This window comes from Cydia splendana, chromosome 4 (genome assembly GCF_910591565.1).
Source record: "Cydia splendana chromosome 4, ilCydSple1.2, whole genome shotgun sequence".
Taxonomy (NCBI): Eukaryota; Metazoa; Arthropoda; class Insecta; order Lepidoptera; family Tortricidae; genus Cydia; species Cydia splendana.
In genome coordinates, this window is record NC_085963.1 from 2,566,396 (window position 1) to 2,589,871 (window position 23,476).

The window sequence follows — 23,476 nt, forward strand, 5'->3', positions numbered from 1 at the left end:
GGCTATAGAACCATGTGATTTAAAAAAAAATGAACGTGGTAAAATAAATGTAATAATATGTATAACAAATTCGCTGCGTTACGGGAAGCATTTGGCCGTATTTGACTTTCCGCCGGTGCGGCAGCTATCTGCGCTTGTCTTACCCCCGGTGCGGCGGTGGTTTTTCTATGTTCTCGTGTGAGTAAGAAGAAGATGACTATACACCCGATATTCTTATTTCAAGTATATTCTATTTCAAAAGAAAAAATGTACGGGAAGTATTTTTGCGTAACGCACTAAAAGGTATTTTTATTTCTTTAGCGCGGCACGGGTACTATTTGTCCGTACTCCATCACCCCTACCCGCACCGAAAGGCGGGTACGCAGCGCTCAGATTGGTCATAGTGCTGCGCATTGTTCACGTTTCCGCGTCGATACGACATTTTATTAATGCGACAATTCAAGACTATGACATCTATATTGAAAATTACCGACTCTAGAAGTCCGACCCCTTTTTATAATTATATGAGGATGAATAATATTTAGTTTGACCACAGTACAGACACGATGACGATAATAAATATTTTATTTTAGTATTTATTTATTTATACTTTATTGCACAAAAGTAATAACTTAGTGTACAAAAGGCGAACTTAATGCCATGAGGCAATCTCTACCAGTCAACGTTAGAATATTTTGTCGATTATAAAAGTCGTTATCGATTCCTTAGTATCCCATCACTAGTGTTATATACGGCCTGTGCGGGAAGGGAAGTATATTCCCGTAAAATTATGGGTTTTGAAAAATGCCTATATCTTTTGGAATTTTATACAGATCTGCGGGCGACGGCAGCTGTATATACACAAGGATATAGTCTATTGATCAGAATTTTAGTTCAAATCGATAACATTCCAGGTCTGTAGGGACCTTTAAAGTCAGGACATGGTACGGGAAAATGTAGGTCGTGCCGCAAATTTGGCTTTCTCAATACGGGAAGTATATGACTCGTAACGCACTGGCAGTAAGTTTGGGTTTTGCGCTGCCGCACCGAATGTGATAATATTAATATTTGAACGCAAACAGCTGCATTACGCCCACATCGGGACAAACAATTATAGCAACCCTAAAACCTCCGTTACAAACATGTATAGAGTTAGACCAAGAAAAGTCTGCAGCGATTTTGATAGCCCACGCAGTGCAAGTGTTATTAATCACAATTTCATAGAAGTTTGATGTTTAAAATGACACTCGCACTCCGTGGGCTATCAAAATCGCTGCAGACTTTTCTTGGTCTAACTCTACGTGCACTTCAGGCCACCCGTAAAACACTACTTATAGTATAAATGATCTCAGATGATTTTTTCGGGTTCGGGTGCTAATCCGTTAAACAAAAGCCTTTGTTTCTTTTAAGAGCGCTCTACAACACGTGCCAAAGCAATCATTTCGTTTAAAAAGCAACTATCGTGATAGTATTAAGGTTCAAATTCATGGGACAGCTCGTTCAGAGAACAATCAGGGTGGTCTTGTTTTTGGAGAAAACAAAACGTGTTATCTCCGTTATGGGCTGTTTCATGAATAAGAACCATATAAATAGAATGGTAAGTTTGCTTTTTAAACGGGCTTGTTCCCGTTACTTATGTCGGGGCTATTAGCAGTAAGTAGTGTAACCACTGCATAAAGGAAACAATACCTTTTGTTTAACAGATTAGGGTCCGAGCCCGAAAAAATCACCTGAGATAATTCATACTATACACGCTTTCAGCCGTCCGCTTTAACATAATATCGCAACCCTCCATTTTATGAGTTGACTTAGTCGCTGTTAAACGAATAAAAAAACGGTGAAATGTAACAATAAAGAAAAGTGACGTAAGTTTCTAGGAAATTCAACGTTTTATAAGTCATTTTGTTACTAGAAAGTGTACCGAAGCTTGCTTGATAATAATAGATGGGAATGAATAATTAAAGGGTATCGCGCGCGTGGGATTTTACACATTTTTATCCTCGATGCAAAATAGAGTGTTATTAAGCTTATTAAAGTTTAACGCCTATATATATTTACAGAGCACGGTATCTCGCTTAGCTTTGTATTTATTTACTGTACCAGATACCAAGAAAACGGCGATCATCTTGTTTTAAGGGGCCCACAGATTACCAGTTCGCCGGACAATATCAACCTGTCAGTTGTTCGGAGCTGTCAAATGCGGACTGGTAATCAGTGGGCCCCTTTAGGACCAATTTTGAGCCGAAATGACAGATCCGTGTGGCAAATTGGGGATCTGTCAGCTGTCAAGTGATTCAAAGTATGGGGTTGGCAACTGTCAAAGGTTAGTACAGATGGCGTCAGCATAGGTTTTACCTATCTTTAGTTTGGTCCTATGAGATTTTCCATTAGGTATAAAAAAGAATTTGGCATTTTTCTTAGGACTGACATATCGACTACAGTAGGCTCAAAGGGCTTAACGGACGAAACGCGAGGACGATTCGTTGCGAGAAATACGCGCCAGCTCTGGGGTCCCCTGTGGCGTCAATCAGCCGCCCCGACAGGGTCCTCACAAAGGCCTGCATGTCGGCTGCCCAAGGGCCCAGTGTCTCTACCGCGAGCGCCGCAAACTCGTAGTCCTTAAGTAAGGACGAATATTTGCGGCGCTTGAGAACCTGGGCCTGGTCAGCCGCGCCGCCGGCCTGGGTGCCATTGTTTATTTAGTTCGAATCATAGAGATCCATATAGTTTAATAGCGCATAATTATGGTAGGTATTGTTAGATTTTATATATCTGTAAAAAAAACACTAATCTATCTTACGGTTGTAGTTTACTGATGTGATTTATCACACTTTTTGGCAAATTAATAATGAATGAAAAATGTTACATTATTAATGTCGTTGCTAAAAATAAATGATTTATATTTTTGTGAACTCTACATTCTAGGTACATGCAATTACTTACCTGAAAATAACTGGAGACCTAGCCAAGATGATAATTGTTTGCAGAAAGCGTTTCGTTTTCTGATGTGACGAGAAGGCACATGATCATTTCCATACATTACTTAATTATCGTCTGGCACTTTATCAACGAATAAATACTAAAACTAAAACTAGTGACTACGCCAATTCTTGGGATTAGTTGCCAAACGGACCCCAGGGTCCCATAAGCCGCGGCAAAAAGCCGGGATAACGCAAGGAAAATTATGATATTTTCTATCAACGAATTCCACTTGGCTACGCCTGACATCTGACACTTTTCGAATACTTAGCTGTTTTAATTAAATGTACATTTCCTCTTAAAACCAATTCATCCGCGTAATTATTTTAATTGCAAAATTATGCTCGCGGCCAACTCGACCACAACTCGATTAAACGAAATGCCCTGAATAAGTTGTTTCTAATTAAAACACCGTTATTTCACGTTTATTCCTTGTATTCCCTCGTCGGTAAACGATACCGATACAATTAATCGACTGAACTCATTCGGAATCGTTCCGAATTCTATATTTATTCGATCTGTTCGGCCGTTAGCTGTTGTTCCTAACGCAGACTAGTGTACAAGCGAACTAGTCTAGCGGATTTTTTTATTACAGGAGCCTAATCTCATCTATCCTCCTAAGGCCCAAGGTCCTACCTATAGTTCTTCTTCAGTTCGATGAAATTTGAACCATATTCAATTGGAACAGAATTGCATTTCTTTTGTTTCGCAAAACTTTCAAACAAATAAAAATCAACTCTATTCCCTCTATAGGTTCAAATTTTAGGTTTTTCATTTGTATGGCTGGGCCTTAGGAGGCTATTAAACAAAAGCTATGCTTTTTTAAGCAGTGCGGTTGTCTAGCAAAAGGACGGCTTCCGTTCTGAGCAAAAGGAAAATTGGCCGTTTAAGAAGCAATGTTTCCGTCTTGGTTCTAATTCATGAATTCTCCAAATCGGTTCTACCTCGGCCACTCAATCGTTCTAAATAACCCAAAGTGTTATCTGCGAATCAGCTTATGAAAAGGGCTTAGGTACTTATTCTCAATCAGAAAGCATCCATCTTTTCGGTACCTAGCCAACCGCACTGCTTAAAAGAAGAATATTTTTGGTTAACAGATTAGGCCAAGCCTGAGAAATCATCATAATGCATAGTTTTTACGGATGAAGGTCTTACTTTACTGGTTCTGTAAACGAGTGCTCGTTTATCGATGATATACCAAGCGCCTGTGGATGCCGCAAGGCAATATATCGAGTGGTTACTAACCTCACATCTTACTTAACCCCTGCATCCCAAATACGACGTTCGCTCCCAAAAAATAAAGTCCAAATTCGCTGCGTACTGACCTAAGAGCTTTCGAAAGTAAATGTTCAATATTGCGCCTGAATTCTTGCACGTAGGTTAGCACCTTCGGCTCCTGGAGGCGTCGAATATGCTTGCACTTCGGATTGCCTGGCATCCGAGTTATTAGGGCCATGTCACTTGAATCCGAAGATTCTAGTACATTCGAGAACGTTTCCACGTACCGCATGTTGATAGAAGCGAGTGCAGATACGAAAGGAAAGTGTAATGTAAGGTGAAATATTTGGGAGATGAGTTTCCGCCGTTTAGGAGATGGATATTTTTCTGACTTAGGTTCCGTTGAGCCGCATCTTGTTGTGAGGATAAGCTAATGCTGGATTACGATCTACATTCATGTTGAGGTGTTCTTAAGTGCTTTTAAAACTTGAAATTCGATCTTCAGCAGCATGTGGATATGATTTGTAATGTTTTACAGTAGGTAAGTATTTTCCTTGCGATTGCGTGGTGAAAAAAATTGTACTTATTGCACTCGGTAGCAAAGTTTGTTTAACATTTGTGTCTTGAAACCCTCGTAACGCTCAAGATTACACTTTTTGAACCACTCGCTGCGTTTGTGGTTCAATTTTGAAATCTTTCGCTTGCCGGGTATCATAAAATAAAATGGGAGTATATACGCTTTTTCTTGAAGGTTTGAAGGTCGTATCGGTCCGGAAATGCCGCTGGCGACAGTTCATTCACAGTTTAGTTGTAAGAGGCAGGAAGTTAACACTTGTTTCCGAAAAGAATTGGCTGCATAGATCAATACATTTTATTCTTTGAAGTTGATTATTTTGCCCACGGAGCAAATTCCAATCAAGGGCATAGCAGGGCCATGTCAACCGTAATTAATACCGAACCGTCTATCTGGAATTCACTATATTGCGGTGGGCTGGTGACGAATATTCATCATGGGTCAGAATTTAATGTTAGTAAATTGGTCTTAGCTACATATTTACTTACTTAAAAACACCACTGTTATGGTTGACGAAATATTGTATCGAAATGCACAAGTTGTTTTATTTAAGTTTGTGTGGAAGAGGTTGTTCTTTAGCTATAAAACCGACTATTGTGTTACTTCTACTTTTAAGATTGTATGATTTGTATGATAAGTTATCTCGATATTCTGTAATAATTTCGTCAATTTACATGAGCCTTATCCACAGCTTTATGTAAGTTAAAATGTGTTCTTTCTATTCCCAAAATTTAAAAACGGTAGTGATACAAAGTATTTTAATTTTGCTACAGGCCCAAACTAAATCGGGGTTTGATTTGATTGATATTTTTTATTACACAAATTAAATTCTAGTAGCTTCCGATTTCTAGATTCACGGAATCATGAAATGCTTAAATACCTACGGGATACCTACGGAAACACTTCCAGCACCTCTGAATCTATGTCTTTAAAATCTGTCTGTCTGTCATGTTGCAATAGAACTAGATACATCATATGCAACATTACCACCTTCGTCAATCGAGTAAAGAGAAATGGAATAATTTTCCAGTTTCCAATTTCAATTGTAGGTAGGCACCGCTCCCTTGCAATCATGACACATGCTGGGAGCCGGGTGACTGACACCCGTCAGGAACATGCCTTCCATGTTTACCTGAGGTACAAGTAGCAATGCACTCACGAGAACTTTCCAAAGTTGCGAAACTTTCCACATGAGAATTTCTCGGTAACTTCTGAGAATGTTCTCGAGAACGAGAATGTATTTATCACGTAAAGCATATGGTTTGAACAATATTTACCTAATCCTCCCGAGTAACTACAACGATTTTGGACAATTGTTTAAACAATAATTTCCATGTTGCAGGAATGTTCTGAGAACTTCTCGAGAACGTTTCCGCTTTTTGGGAATGTTCTGCAATTTGTACATTGCTAGGTACAAGTTACAAGTAGGTACAGTCACGTGTAAAAATATGGGTGCATACAAGTTACTCAAAAATATGTCCCATAGTTCTTAATTCGCTGACATAAGAGCTATGGGACATATTTTTGAGTATGATGAGTGCACCGCACCCATATGTATTTTTACACCTGACTGTACCTAATAATACGGTACAATATTATCATTTCTAACGACATTACAACATCATTATTTATTTAAGAATAGTATTCGTTTTGTGTACGATTGATTAGCCGAGACGAATCCGACTCGGTTGGGCAGCGTTTGAAAGCTACGGCACATCTTTTTGTCCAATATTCCGCAGTGGTGTCTCAAGACGAAAGTCTTCGACCAGTGTGTGTTGCCAGTGATGACATATGGAACTGAAACGTGGCCGCTTACTGTGTGCCTCATAAGAAGGCTCAAAGTCACCCACGGGGCAATGGAAAGGGCTATGCTTGGAGTCTCTCTGCGTGATCGCATCAGAAATGAGGCCATCCGCAGCAGAACCAAAGTAACCGATGTAGCCCTCCGAATCGCTAAACTTAAGTGGCAGTGGGCGGGGCACATTGCCCGTAGAACCGATGGCCGTTGGGGCGGAAAGGTTCTCGAGTGGCGACCACGTAGGTACCGGAAGGCGCAACGTGGGTAGACCCCCCACAAGGTGGACTGACGACCTGGTTAAGGTCGCAGGAGTCCGCTGGATGCGGGTGGCGCAAGTCCGGTCATTGTGGCACTCTTTGGGGGAGGCCTATGTCCAGCAGTGGACGTCCTTTGGCTGATATGATGATGATGATGATGATGATGATTAGCCGAGAGAAACCTACATTTGTCCCTTTTGGGCCATTATATTAAAAGTTATAATTATGTAGGTAAAATGTCAAAATGTTATTTCTACTCAGAACCACGAACGATTCGATCTTAACAAGAGAAAACAAGTGACCTAAGATATTTTTTTTTAAATTCCGTTACACCTACTAGGTATATTTCATAGACTTTGTATGACGGTAACGGAATGGAAAGCACCAAAAATTTATGGAAATTTTGGGGCATTTTTTTTTCCTATTAAGGATGACTCACAAGATCCCATAGACTGCCATGTCCGCTTACCATCAGGTATCCCGTATGCTTGTTTGCCACTGTCATGACAAACAATCTCATCAATAAGAAGAAAACTGAATAAAACACACTCGTACCTACCCATATAACCATTCCAGTCGCAGAATCACAAAGTGGTAACTAAATGTCAGATGTGTCGTAACAGAGTCCACACAATGTGTCTAGAATTGTTTCGAAACAAAGTGTCGTCGCCGTGTCTACACTTTTCCGTAACAAGGTGTCGACACATTTGTGTGCACTTTGCGTGCGGTTTGCGACTAAATCTGACAGCAAATTTGTGACAGCAAATGTCAATATAAAATACCTCTTGAAAACCAAGGTTTGTCAAACTACTATTAGTGTCTCGTGTGCTCGTAATTCTAGTAAGTCATCATGGGCAATGCAAATGATAATAATCGACCGAAACCATATAAACACCCAACACCCGTCAACCTTTTACAGAAAAGTTTTTAAAGAAATTCAATAAGCTACTTAGGTCAGGCAACGAATGCTCCAAAAGTTGTAGAGGGAAATGCTCGGAACACAATTTTTGACTCCGTAACTCGGTTTGACAAGTTAGGAGGTCAACATATCAAAAGTCCCCGGCCGTAGCCCTTGAGCGGGTGGGAGAGAGGGGGCTTTGAAGGTCCCATTTTCCCGTTTTTCGATTATATCTCGGAAACTATGCATCTCAGCGACATGGCCACTTATACAAAATGAAAGTTAATTTAATTTGTTACAAGTTTATTCTATCAATTTTTTCGATATGTTGAATAGTTTTTGAGATATCCGCTCTTGAAAGTTTATTTAGGGCTCTCAATTTTATCTTGATATATCTATATCAGTGAAGGTGCTAGGCCGTGTTTGGTATCGTTTTCGTATAAATCTGGGGTGCTGAATCCATTTAAGATATCACATTGACACCATTCCACAAAATAAAAATAAATCTTTTTAGGGTTCCGTACCTCAAAAGGAAAAAACGGAACCCTTATAGGATCACTCGTGCGTCTGTATGTATGTCCGTCTGAATACACAAAATAGTTCTTTACCTATAGATGACAGGAAAACCTATTAGAAATGTGCAGTCAAGCGCGAGTCGGACTTAATGTACGGAACCCTTAATACGCGAGTCCGACTCGCACTTGGCCGGTTTTTTTGAAACTCTTCTTGACGCTTAACCGCTGAACCGATTTCGTTGAAATTTGGTATAGAAATAGTTTGCGTCCCGGAACAGGACATAGGATAGATCTTATAACCAAAATCATCTTTTGAAGGTGTGAAAAGTGGCGTGGAAATTTGTACGGGAAATCAATAACCGCTGAACCGATTTATATGAAATTTGGGATGGTCTACATCTTTGATTTAGTTAAAAATGATGAAAAAACATGACTTCAAACCTAAACTAAAACAGTATTAACTTCAAGAAGTCAATTCTGAATTCCCCCCTACACCTCATTTCACACCTTTAAAGGATGATTTTTGAGATAACTTATTATATCCTGTCTCGGGACTCAAAATATATGTGTACCAAATTTAAATTAAAACTGTTCAGCAGTTTAAGCGTGAAGAGGAGTTTAAAAGAAAGTATTTTAATAAGTTTATATGTTTTTACTTCGGAATGGTGTCAATGTGATACCTTAACTAAATTTGGTACTGCGAATTTATACGAAAACGATACCAAAACATGGCCTCGTAGCTTTACTGTTGTAGAAGTCAAAATAAAATTGAGAGCCCTAAATTCTTATTACTTGGCCAAACTTGTGTAGAAGGAAAAGGTAAAATAAAAGTCTTCGGCAGGAATATAAGACACAAATATATATATTTTTTGCGTTACTATTTCATTCATCAAATATAAACATACCTTGATTATACTATTCTAGTGAGATCCTCATAGATAAACAAAAACATTTACTTAAAAAATTACAAGGTCGAAATGTCACGGAACTTGTGAGAGTAGGTAATATGTGAAAAATATAAACTTTTATGACAAAAAAAATCTGGACACAATTTAAGAATCACCCAATTGCGTCGAGGAATCATCTGTATTTTTGCTTGTTTCGTTACCTCCTCGCTTCTTTTTTGTCTGTCTGTCTTTGTATTCTGTAGCAATTTGTTAGATCTGAAAATAAAGATAACTTGCGTCGTCACGGATGTCGATTTATAGGTTTTAGGGAGTGCAGAATTCGAAAACGATGATCATTTTATAATCCAAGATGGCGGCTACGTATTTTGTCATAAAAGTGGAATCCAAAATAGTCATCATTTTCGAAATCTGCGCCCCCTAAAACCTATAAAACGACATCCATGACGACTTTTCTGACATAGTGCATGGCCGCCATCTTGGAATCCAAAATAGTCATCATTTTCGAAATCTGCGCCCCCTAAAACCTATAAAACGATATCCATGACGACTTTTATGACATAGTGCATTGCCGCCATTTTTAAATTGAAAATGTTATCATTTTCGAAATCTGCGCCCCCCAAAACCTATAAAACGACACCCATGACGACTTTTATGACATAGTGCATGGCCGCCATTTTGGATTCCAAAATGGTCATCATTTTCGAAAGCGGGGCCCCCTAAAACCTATAAAACGACATACATGACGACTTTTATGACATAGTGCATGGCCGCCATCTTGGAATCCAAAATGGTTATCATTTTCGAAATCTGCGCCCCCTAAAACCTATAAAACGACACCCATGACGACTTTTATGGCATAGTGCATGGCCGCCATTTTGAATTCCAAAATGGTCATCATTTTCAAAATTGGGGCCCCCTAAAACGTATAAAACGACATCCATGACGACTTTTATGACACAGTGCATGGCCGCCATTTCGGATTCCAAAATGGTCATTATTTTCGAAATCGGCACTCCCTAAAACCTATATATCGACACCCATCTCGACTTTTATGACAAAGTGTTTTGCTACCAGATGGTACCAGATGGTTTTGCATGCAGATGCATGCAAGACATTTCTATTATTTTTACGTACAAAAATGGCCCCCTGTCAACTTTCAATCGAGATTTAATCGATAATTTATTCGATTAATATTCAGATTAATTCAATTTCAATCTATGTTAGGTCGACTAAACTAATCGCGATTAAAATTTGAGTATTAACTTTTTTTATTCCATTAATTAGTCGAATAAACAGTTAATCGATTAATGCCCATCTCTGACCACGGCATTTTTACACTTTGAGAATATCTGAAAACAAATCAACACAAGGAGCCATTTTGCAAATCCAGTAACATACCAGTAACTTTGTTATTACTTTTGACAGCGCGTGTCATGTGTCAACACAGAGTCGACACAAAGTCGAAACATTGCAACTACTTTGTGACTGCAATATTTCTCAGCCTTAAACCATATTTATACATCATAATTAACAAGTTTCGTAGTATGTAAAGCGTTATTTCTGTTATTTAAGTATAGTATACGCATCGAAGTACTAAAAATGCTTCAAATAATATAGTTATGAACACAGGCACTGAGAAGTAAACAATTTCATTTCCGGCTAAACTAAAACAATGTGGTGGCGCGTTGATTATATTACACTTAGTTTATCAAATCACTCGAGCAGTTTAATTCCCCATGATAATTTAAGTCATATTGTAATATAAATGCAAACAATATATAATTACGTCTTGTAATCCGTTTTAGAGATGGCGTATTAATGTCACTTATTTTTATTTAAGTATTTTTCCATCTGACAGTTTCCATTTGACAGGAACAAAATGAACGAATGAACGAATGATTTTGGCATAAAGTAGTCGCAAACCCGAAACAATGTGTGCACACGGCGACCACACTTTATGTCACTTTGTGTCATGTGTCGACCCTTCCCCATTTCTGGTAACTGTGTCGACACGGCGACGACTCTGCGACTGGAATTGTGACCGAAACAGACGGTGTCGACACAAGATGTGTCAACACCGCGTCGTAACGGCGACTGGAAATGGTTGTATGGGTATAACCTACATAAAACTTTAATACATGTCAAATGGACGTGGGTAATGGCGTTACCTCCCCAGCTTAAATTTATTGTTACGCCCTAAGAATATCATGCCCGCATTTTTTCCTCATTTTACTGCTTTTTTACTGACTAAAAAAGGCCGTAAGTGCCTTCAAAATCTCATAAGATTATATCCTTTTAGTCTGTATGAGGAAACTCATACGGCCAACTGACATATGTAAAGTATGTTGGGCTACCGGGTTTTCCACTTCAATTTTGTTAGCGAACACGCCTTCACTGCATTCAACCAAGATTTTTTTTTATTCAGAATAGCTACGGCTACGAATAACGATAGTCCTATCACGGCTACGACTTCATCGTCATTATCATCATCATTCTATTGTTTTGACGTGTACATTACTGTAGTGCTGCTTTGGTGGCAATTCTAAAGGATGACTCACGCTAGACCGGGCCGGGGCCGGGCCGGAGCTGCCGGCGCTTCGCTTTCTATGGAAAGCACCACGTGATCACCGATCAGCCGTCATAGAAAATGACGAGGATTTTTTTCAGGAAACAAGGTAACTTTCATTTTGGAAATGAAAAGATCGGTTTCTATACAAAAATATGAGAATTTTCCAAAATGATTCCATGTAGAAACTTTGCGATTTCAGAAACGTTCCGATGGCACATCAGTAATTATATACCATTCACATAAAAATAGAATGGCAATACCTACTGCCCGATTGGAACTTTAATAATTGTCAATTAATAGATCTAGAAACGATATGGATTAGATGTGTCAGTGTCAAAAGTGACGTTTTTGTTTGAAGAAACGTCACATTTGACACTTACATGTAGATAATCCATATCGTTTCTAGATCTATTAATTTTCGTATCTTAAAGTTCGAATCGGGCCGATCAGCAGTAAGTACCTAATCACCGAACTTCCAAATCGCGGATAGAACTCCCCTTTTACGACCCGGGCACCCGTTAAATTCCACCTTTCACGACATATTCCCGTTATTAGCTTTGAACACGTAGGTTACTGGTCATTCTCCGTGGTAATAAAGTGCGTTAATAACTATCGATCACATTTTATGGCGCGGAAGCTCAAGGGATGACGGAAAAACGTTACCTGAACTCCTATTTGTGGCGAGCCACATAAAACACACAGGTTAACATTAGAAAAGAGAAACGGTTAGTTTTTACGTAGCTACTGTCATTTGTCCCTCCGATTTCATCGTGATATTTTTTATTGGTAAATATCAAATAATATCTACTTTAAATTCAAGACATCGACGGTACGAGCCGGGGCTCGAACACAAGATCTTCAGTATACTTGGATGGTGTTTAGCAAAAATGAGTCATCCCACATCCATTTTTCAATAAAATGACAACTTTAAGCGTAAATTTTTTGAGTTGACATCTTATTGAAAAATTTATGTGGGTTGACACTTGACACATTATTGCTTATCAGCATCCACTTTAGTGACGGAAGTAGTGTCACCAAATGTATGGGACGTGCAAATTTTGGTATCGGATGAATTCACTTGGCACAGATGTAGTATACGTAAAGCTAAACCAATCCAGCCCGGTAGCCATCCGCCACCCCCTGGTGGGTAGGCAGGGGAAATCCAAAGTTACACGCCGCATATCGGCTTCTATTTACCTACCACCTCGAGTTTGGTATCAATTCCAGATAAAGCGGGCATGAGGAATTCATTTTTGAGACCTTTGATGTACAGTTTAATAGAAAAAAAATAAAAATATTGACGAATAAATCAAAACCGGCGTGCAATTTTTTTATTCAACTATTGCTATTATCAGCCGAAACTACAAATGCTAGAAAGTTGAAATATGCACACCAGGTTACATTTATAATGTGTACAAGAGATAAGAAGAGATTTTGAAAAATTCAACCCCTAAGGGGGTTAAAAAGGGGATGAAAGTTTGTATGGGGTTCATGTTTTATTTTAAGCTAGGAATTTCAAACTTCGTTAAAAGATATACTATTAAAATACAAGAAAACTAATTTCAGCGTTTTTGAAAATTCATCCCCTAAGGTGGCGAAATAGGGGTTGAAAATTTGTATGGAGATCAAAAAATTTTTCGAGTGTGGGGCTTGAAACTTTTTATATGTGCATATTACTAGAATACAAGAAAAGTAATTTCAGCGTTTTTAAAAGTTCATCCTCTAACGTGGTTAAAAAGGAGTTGATCCATTACAAATTACTTTGACTGCCCCCCTGCCTACCTGCCAGGGGGTGGCGGATGTCTACCGGGCTCAAATAGCTTAGCTTTACGTATATTACATCTGTGCTAAGTGAATTAATCCGATACCAAAATTTGCACCTTATGACACTACTTCCCTCAGTACTTAGCGTTCTAGTGTCTAAATGAATAAGAATCAGAATAGATTTTCCGATATAATGTAATATGGTTTTAATAAATCATTTATTTAATATACAATATATATACAGTGGTACTACTAAACGAAATTAATAACTAGCTTAAATCTAAAATAGGCCCTTGAGGCATTGTACCAAGGATGCTGGCGGCATTTCCTCGCTGTATCGCAATGCTGATACGTTGTGCGAGGTACCCGCCAGCCCTTCGGTCACCAGTTACGTCAACCAGACGCTTCGCGATTTCTGCGAACAACTTATGCGCGCTGGGACCCCATGGACCTAGAGTTTCAACTCCAAATGGTACAAAATGGTGCTCTCTACCGAGGCTCTTATATTTGTTACGTTTTAGAATTTCGGCGCTTTCCGCCGCTCCGCCCGCTTTTACAGTAGTCCGTTGGAGGTGGGACGGTGCCAGTGTGTCTACGCAGGTAGCATCCCACACTAACATCCGTCCCAAGCTCCAAGGAACTAAAGACACCCCATCGGGCCTCTTGCCATCATCTCTGATAATGACAGTCGGCTCAAGAAGAGCAGGCACATTGATGGTGGCAAGAGACCGACGGACTATGTCATTAAGCGCCGCATGTCTCGAAAAACGGCCTGCACTTTTTTGACAAGATAATCCGTGGTGTCCCAGTCGGTCCACGTCCGTGCCACAAGAGCATACGTGTGGCGTACACACCGAAACCCCGAGTCGCAAACCGGTCGCCAGTCTAAGGGAGGCCGGATCCAAGAAAGTACCAGTATTGGGCGAAGGATGAGCATGTAGCCAGTAACCGGCTTCCCGGGCTCCGACCGCCAAAAGCCTCGCGCGGTCTGGACCTGTACAGTTGTTTAGGAGAGTATTGTAAATTAAATCACAGTAAACATTATCCCAACTCCTTTGTGAATTTGGGTTGTCTGGAAATTGTTTGCCTGGGCAAGCAATTTTAAAAGCATCTTTGGCGTCCCCAAAGCCCGCGATCTCACAGTTTATGGGCAAAGCCCTTAAGATATTTCCTATGAGACCAGACGTGCTATGAGTGGACGCCAAAAAGGCTGGGGAAGCCACACTGGAAATTTTGCGAATTCCTAAACCTCCAAACCGAATAGGGAGGGACGCTTGAGACCAGGATGGCTCACTTAGCTGAATGTTTAGAATCGTCTCTAAACTAATTTTGATCAAATCATCTATGGGCGACAATAAATTTTGATGTTTCCAGAAAGGACAACAGCGGAGCACATACGTAAATTTAGGGACAAAAAGGCAGAATTTAAGAATCACAAGAGCATAATGAGGGCTAATTTCGAGTAAGCGATCTGTGTGACTTTTGAATTTAGTTATGCAGTTAGAAATATAATCGGGAAAAGATTCTTCGAATATAGGAGAACCCAGGAGGCAAAGAGAATACTTGTCTACTGATTTGATATTGGGAGTCAGATCGTCAAATTTGGGTTGTAAGTCGGTCAAAGTACAAGAAGATTTTTGAATAAAGAGTTCGCATTTACTGAAATTCAGTTCTAAACCAATATTTTCGAAACTACTCTTAATAAAAGACAAATCAGAGAGCACAGTATTCACGTCGCATCCTAGGGTTCCGTCATCTAAGTACCACACATTGAATTTTGATTTAAAATTTTTGATAATTGGATTTATAGCCAAACTAAAAATTGCTGGCCCGAGAGGGTCACCCTGCTGACAGCCAACCTCAGAAGATAATTCATGTGACTTGTACATTAATTTAGATGAGTCTGAATAGCAAAAGAAAAGGTAATTGTATAGTTCCGGAATTTTGTCCTTAACTTCTGTCAGCAAGGTGTCTCTACTAACCGAATTAAAAGCATTTTTAACGTCAATTTTGACAACAATTTCGCAATCATCGAGTGAAAGGTAGGTCCTTAGGGCATGGACGGCTGCCTCGCACCCACCTTTCGTGCCGAAACCTAGCTGTATTGGTTCAAAGAGGGATTGTAATTTTGATCTAATGTGTCTAACCGCAATTTTTGAAGCCAGACGTCGTAAAGTAGACCCCACTGCAATGGGTCTCACCCCTCCGTCCTTTTTGGTTAGGGCGATCAGGTTTGCCCCGTATAGAATCGGGACGATATCAGTGTTAATTTTGCCTGAAAACATACAATTTATTAATTTAGTAAGGGAACAGACAAGCTGCTCACCTGCGTCGCCCACGGAATGAGAAATAAGATCTTTCAAATGTTGGGGCGAGATCCCATCCAGGCCGGCCGCCGAACCGGTTTTGAAAGAAAATATGGCGTCAATAACATATTTGCCCTCGATTTGGAGGCAGGCCTGGTCAGCTGTAGGTGGGGCAAACAAGTGTGGTACTGAAGGAGCCGGGGGATGTTTAGATCGTAAGGCCGAGAGGGTATCGGATATGATTTTTGACTTTTTATGTCCAATATTCCCTCTTGGTATCTGCATAAGGTATCCTTTGATATAGTATCCAGCAAAGGCTGAAGCTGTAACATGGACCATGGTTGCTGAAAATCGGATCGTTAAGTATGTAGTATATAGGTGTGTCAGGTGTGTCGTCATCGTACTACCCACAACCGTAGAGAAATAATAAGTAAGCACTTAAGGCGTATCCCAGACTAGTCAATTTTTCGCCAATCTGATTAAATTGCCCGATCGAATCAGGACGTGCGGACGCAAACGCCAATTTGGCTCGCCGAATTCAACCGCCGATAATGACCGATATTATCGATAAAATGAGGTGCGGACGCAAGAATACCTGTTTGTGACAACAGTATTTTCGTTCCGGGGCATTTTTTCAATTTAGTGGGCTCTAATATCACCATAAATCTAAAATTGGTGATTAAATTGGAGATTGCCACCAATTTCATTTCTCATCAAATGGGTCGATTTGATCATCCCGTATGGATTCCGCTTTATTTATCTATGCCATAACAATGCAATCTTTATTGAGCTGAGGATTAGGTCGATCTGTTTATCGAATCCAATAGGTATCTACGAAGCTCGAGTAACTACACATTACCATCGCCGGCTCCCCTCCAATGTGTAAGATTGTGCCACAATATTTTTTTTTATCACATACATGGAAAACCAACAGCTATAAACATTTCTAAAAACTAAAATAGATTCTCAGAGCCAATTACACGTTCTCACTTATAAAAATTAAGTAGGTACTTATACAAAGAACAAATATAATCACAAATCAGTTACACACACAAGTCAAGCAACAGAAGTCTAATTTTAAGATTTATGTAAATATTCTCCTTGTTTCCAGGCAGGCGGGGCCGGCGCGCGTGTAGCGGCGGGGCGCGCCGGCCGTATGGCGCTGCTGTACCGCGCCACGCGCCTGCGCGACCGCGGCGACACGCACGTGTTCACCTTCGTGGTCACGCGCAGTGCCACAAGAGAGCCAGACCGTGATGTGACGAGCAAAGACTTCGGGTGCGCGCATCAGAGATGGGCGGTCGCTTTCAACCGCTCGGCTGATGCTTCGCTAGGTAAGAAGGGATAAAGCAGGGCCAAGTGGTCTGTGGTCTACAAGAGAACCAGACCGTGATGTGACGAGCAAAGACTTCGGGTGCGCGCATCAGAGATGGGCGGTCGCTTTCAACCGCTCGGCTGATGCTTCACTTGGTAAGAAGGGATAAAGCAGGGCCAGGTGGTTTGTGGTCACGTGCAGTGCCACAAGAGAGCCGGACCGTGATGTGACGAGCAAAGACTTCGGGTGCGCGCATCAGAGATGGGCGGTCGCTTTCATCCGCTCGGCTGATGCTTCGCGAGGTAAGAAGGGATAAAGCAGGGCCAAGTGGTTTAAGGTCACGCGCAGTGCCACAAGAGAACCAGACCGTGATGTGATGAGGAAAGACTTCGGATGCGCGCATCAGAGATGGGCGGTCGCTTTCAATCGCTCGGTTGATGCTTCACTAGGTAAGACTGCAGAATAATGTTGACCAATGACGAAGCAAGATTTAAAATGTGTTCACGTTCATGGTCACGCGCACAAGAAAGAAAGAGAGTGGACTTCGGGTGCGCATCAGAGATCGGTCGCTTTCAAAGTTTCAACCGCTCGGCTGACGGCGTCACTAGATAAGGACGGGCTAATTTTATACTTAATTGTCCCTGCAGAATAATGTGGAATGTAAACTGGAAGCATATTTTGAACTACACGTCATCGTTTTATGTTAGGTACCACACTGTCCGTCAAAGGACCAACGCTCATATTCACTTCCCAATCTTCCTAGACGTTACTCATTTTCTAATTTTAAAACGTATCCAACAAACTTCGTTTTACGTTGTACCTGCCAGCGCTAGTATTGAAGGCCAACCGCGAACCACGTTCGACGTGTTGCCTCCCTGTCACACTTACGTACGAATTTATAAGTGCGACAGAGAAGCAACACGTCGAACGTGCTTCGCGGTAGGCCCTCTGATTCGGGAAAGCAACGAAATAGCAATTTCTAAGCATTCAACTAAATTATGAGAGGTCGGTTATGCCAGTTAAATTTACTTGAAATCTGCCAACAGCAACTCAAAACAATTACCAAATAAGCGAACAACGAGAATAACAAGGCATTGCGGTTAATTTTAGCTTCAGTAAATCTACAGTTAAGTACTGCTGGGAATTAAACAAAAACCCTCAAGCCACCAAATTTAAGCGCACTCTACACGGCTGAAACCAGGGAATTTGTATGGTCACGGATTAAATTCAGACGTTGTATATGTTGCCCGTGTCATAGAACACACGCAGAGGCAACACCCGCCACGGTATAAGGACTATTGAGAGTTCATGGAATCTAAAATGAAAGCGATGGAGTAAATTTATCTATGGAATATTAAACATAAATTACTATTACTTTTTTAAATAATTATATTTTACAATTTTGATTGAATTTTGGGGTGACACCCACAATTTCCGCACCGGGTGCCATCCATGATACCCATACGCCACTATGTTCACTCAATGAAGAGCGAAAAAGACATCGTTCGGCTCGGATCGGCTCGGTAGACGCTTGAAGATTGAAATTAAAAACGAAAACTTATTTCCTTGTACTGAACATGCTGTATGCAGAATGGACTGTAAGGGGGCCCCGAGCATTACATTGCCTAGGGGCCCCGACATGCTTAATCCGGCCCTGTATATGTCATATTTATTTCATTACCTACCTGCTTCATTATATGTGTCGCTTAACTTCGAACTCGGGTAAATCCATTCGACCCTCTCAGCAAACATCTACCCTATTACCTTTTCTTAATACCAAAATCGCATAATCTGACAGATGGATTTACCCGAGTTTGAAGTTAAGCGACTCATATAATGATGCATTATGCATCTGTTTTTATTTATAAATTTTTGCATACCATTCATCTTGCTTATACTCTTCGAACCACTTTAAATTACTGTTAGGTCGTCGAGTCCTACTAATATTACCGTTCTTTGAAGCACCCATTTGATACTCGTTTTATGGCACTTACATGAGACGATATTAAAGTGAAACGCCTATTAAAATGTACTGAGTTGTCGTAGTGTCCATATAACTTAGTACCGGGTTGTTTCCGGGTGAATGGCATGGCTCTTAATAAAGTCCTGTTAAATGAAATTGTCTGATAGTTGTATTCGTCGTTAAACTTACGTTTAAACTTAACTGCAGGTTTACTGGCTAAAACTATAATGTGGTAGGTACTTATATTTATATAAGTTTTTGTTAAAAAAAAACATTTTTGGTAATATATTTTATCGCCGACTAGTTTTCTTCCAACAGGCAACTAATACTTATCGAGACAATTCTAACAAACCCAAATAAAGACACAATTAGGGACGTTGTTTTTTTCACAGAGTTCCTATTGTCACCTCATGTGTTATCTACCATCGACCATGACCATCTATCTACCATATGTTACCTCGATGACAGTATAATATTGCGTTGTCAATTTGTCACCCAACTTACACATATAGGTAATCTAAAATATTTCAAGTTAAAAAAGCTTGTAAGAAATGCCTACTCATAAAGATTTCTAAGTCGGGCCAGTCTACTGAGTTTACAATGAAGTATGGAGTTTTATCATAAACGTCAAACCATTATTGATGTGACTATGTGACTTAGGTACGTTGTGACACTTCCAGACTTCGTCACATTATGCTCGGTGAGAGCGGACTCTAAGCACTTGTAAAAATAAATTTGTCCTAAGTTAGATAAACGAATCTGTTGAAACGTACAGCAGCAAAACTCGTAACTAACCAATCTCTTGAGGACCTAAGACAAACCTAGTTACGTCAAAGAATTAGAAATTATAATGCAAAAGCCTACCGTTCGCGGTCCGCTAGCTTGGTAAACTGTATTCCCGGGCGGGAGTAATATTTGTCTAAAAAGCCATCCGAGCCACCAGACTACGAGTATTGCCCTCGTAATATGAATTAACGACTTCATTACGGACTTGATCAAACTTGGCTGGAAAGATAGTTGCTTTAAATGGTTGGCTGGTTTGATTGTTATGAGCATTTTGCACCGCAGTTCACTTTCATTGAAGGACAAGACTAGATGATTATAAGCAAATGGCAAACATTTAGAAGGCATCCAAATAATAAAACACACCTGGAGGGCAATTCAAACTTTCATTTTGATATCTAAATGACGACATTTAATTATCATTCGCGAGTGCTTTTCTTTTGTAGGTATATATCTACTTGTCCGTCCATGTATTAGCGCGACCGAGACGCACGGGCGAATGATAACAAAATGACATAAATTTGATCTTAAAATGTAAGCTTGAACTGGCCTTCTGAGCATTTTGCATTACCTATAATATCTACCTATTTCTAAGGCAACCTACGAATCTATGTAATCCACGATTCATCTAAATACCTACTTTATCACATCCTCTTCATATATATTTTTTCTTCGACAGGCGTATACCTGGTATGGCGCGGCGCGTGCGAGGGCATGCGCGTCTACGTCGACTTCACCTTCACACTCCTCAGTCGCGACCACTTCACCGCGAATGAGGGCTTCTCGGGCAAGCAAGTCCGCTTCAGCTCCGGCTGCGCGGCGCAGGGCCGCGGCCGCTGCGTCACCCTCGCCGAACTTAACTCGAAATTCGCGGACGCTCGCGGCGAGTTCCAACTCGAACTCTGCATGTCTCGCGTCCGCACTTTCTACTCCTGCGAACTTAGGGCGCCGCGCATCGACACTCCGCCCATCGCCTTCGCCGGATTCGATTGGAGCGTCGCCGTGAACGGATGGAGCAAGGAACCTCTGTCACTCAGACTTGTGCGACTCTCAGGAGAAGGACAGCAATGCCGCGTCAAATACGCGCTGGCTCTAGGCGAGGGCGAAAGAAGAGTGCAATCCGGCGTTCTAGAAAGCGTCTGTGATGCAGAAGGAAGGACACCGCCTTGGACGCCGCGTCCTCCACCTCGCCCTATACACAAAGGCCTGCGGTTGACTGTGGAGCTGATCCACGCCCGCGCTTTAGCTGATCTTTCAGTAGCGGCGGCAGGCCGGGCAGTAACATGCTATGACCGCGACAAGCAGGCATGGGCGCTCCGCTGCGACACGCACTCTGACACTGTGCGGCTTCACATGCTTTATCGAGACGTGCACAACGTGCCACGCAACCATTTGCGCTACGTGAGCTGGTCTGCGTGGTTGGTGCGAGCTAACCCAGCAGCCGGGGAGTCAGACGCTGAGGAACTTCCCGGGGCTCCCTTCTCTCACTATTACGCCCAGGACAGTGCCGACGAAGGCCTAATGATGGAGACGGCGCTTCGTGTGGAGGAGATCTCGCGTCCTGGGTGTCCTTTCTTGCACGCGGGCGGCGAGCTCCGCGTCCGGCTCGAGTGGGGCGAGACGTATCTACTGTTTCAGGCTACTTACCATATCTATGATGATCTTTGTCGTCTTCAGGCGCATCAGATGAGGTGAGTTACTGTTTACTGTTATATTTGTTCTTTGTTTCATTACTGTTAATTTGTAGAACGATAAAGTGTTCAGTGAAATGCACAAGTCAAATTACCAGATGAATTGAATAATAAGTAAGTGAGCATGGAACATTTATCTTAGAAAACATTAAATGTCAACATGAAAGTTCAATTAACCAACGAGCACTGTTTTGATTCGCATAAAAACTTTAATGATTATGTAGGTAGTTGTGAATGTAAGCGAACTTATTATGCTTAGCTTAAGTCTCTTTCAAACAAAAGAGACTTCCGCTTGTGTTACGCGTTTACAAAAAGCCCACTGTAGGTACCATCTCTTTCTTCAACTTTGAATTGGGAACTACTTAGCTCAACATCCATTTTCTTTGCCCACAGACGCGAAATCACTGCTCTTCAAGCGGAGAACTACTCTCTAGAGCGGCAGCTGTTCAGTTACCAGAAGAGCTTGGCGTATGCCCAGGCACAGGCGGGCGCGGAGGGCGCGCCCCCGCCCGAGGGTGAGGGGCGCCGCTCCCCCGCCGAGCGATCCCTCTCCACCGACACCGAGTACGCGTGAACACCGCTAGATGGCGACACTCGCTGTACCGAGTACGCGTGAATGCCCCAAAATGGTGTCGCTCGTGGTCGCTTCTCCGCCCGCTCTGCTCTCTATCCTTTTCGACTGACTCTGACGTTTTTGAGCGATTTATCTATTTTTCTAGACGTTTTAAGGCGGGGTGCGCCCTCGTCCGCACCGCTTCTCGCCGGTCGCCTGCACTCTCGCCGCTCGATCTATCGATAGCCAATTATTATACTCGACTACTTTTCTATTTATCTGTACATAAAATATATTTAGATATTATATATTATGTATATTTCTTAACTTGAAACTCGAATTCATATACTGCAACAGTCGATTAAGAGTAAAAGTCTATGAAAATGTTGTTGTCATTTCATTTCATATCCCTGTAAGCCCTCTTCATTTGGTGGTGTAGTGGTGGTGTGGTGTTGCCTATATAAAATCAGGAAAGAAAGCAAATTGCACCCACTCTGACTCTGCACCACCAAGTCAGGTGCTAGCTTATTTTCTCCTAGTTATTAAATACTTAAAAGAAATCGCATAAAAATAAAAGGATACCTCGCCACGAGATGAGACGACGAAATCGAATATTTTGCATTTTCAGCTATCTAGAATATTACTATGTACTACTAGATTTACTATTTAATTTTTGTTTTGTTTTTCTTTCTAAGTATCTACAAGCAGTGGCGTAGGCGTGGGCGAATGGGGCCTTCGCCCACGGCCTCGCAAAGCCAACCTTTTTATTACCTTGGGAAAACACATTGAAAAGGGCCTCGGAGATGTGGCCTCGCCAACAGCTAGATTGGTACACGCTACGCCACTGTCTACAAGTAGGTATATAAGGTATAGGTACATGTCGGTATATGTACATGGGAATGTCTCTATCTATGTTATGCAGGAGGCCGAAGCGCTGCTGCATATGTATGTGGTTTGTATTAGCTTTATTGGTGAATAAATACGAATACCTATTATACGGTTGGCGCAACGTTGGCCCTTTCTTTGGTGTAGCTAAAGCAGCTAGTGTAGGAGAAGATTCCAGTACAGTCCCACGAGAAATTATAGAAATTAATGAGATCGACACTGAATTCGCTGGGCGAACAGGAAACACGTGATGCATAAATCCATACCTGCATAATATACATATAGTTGGTCAAACCAAATTTGTCAGTAAATATTAAATTAGAACAAAAAAACTATACTCATCCTTTTCTTTTGGGTGCTAGTACTAGTGTAAGACCATAGTCTAATAAAACATGGTCTTCTCTTCCCAGAGTGACACAAGCCTAAGCCTACGTCACAATAACATTGCCACTTTATATAGCGCTATCGCATATTATCATATAGCGCTGTCGCAGGATCACGTAGGCTTGTGTCAGTCACGT

At 41.1% G+C, this 23,476-nt stretch overlaps 1 protein-coding gene across 2 annotated transcripts in view; it reads left to right on the forward strand.

The window, feature by feature from the left end:
- The window catches only part of LOC134789701 (uncharacterized), a 138,734-nt gene extending 116,277 nt beyond the window's left edge, over positions 1 to 22,457 (forward strand). The window contains exons 2-4 of one of the 2 annotated variants that reach the window (XM_063760319.1): positions 16,877 to 17,099; positions 20,506 to 21,517; positions 21,911 to 22,457. In XM_063760319.1, the coding sequence (XP_063616389.1) occupies positions 16,922 to 17,099; positions 20,506 to 21,517; positions 21,911 to 22,091 (1,371 nt within the window). In that variant the 5' untranslated portion in view covers positions 16,877 to 16,921 and the 3' untranslated portion in view covers positions 22,092 to 22,457. Of the gene's footprint in view, positions 1 to 16,876; positions 17,100 to 17,417; positions 17,530 to 20,505; positions 21,518 to 21,910 lie in introns of those variants that run through there. The other variant, XM_063760318.1, reaches the window with a different exon arrangement.
- Positions 22,458 to 23,476: the final 1,019 nt, after the last annotated feature.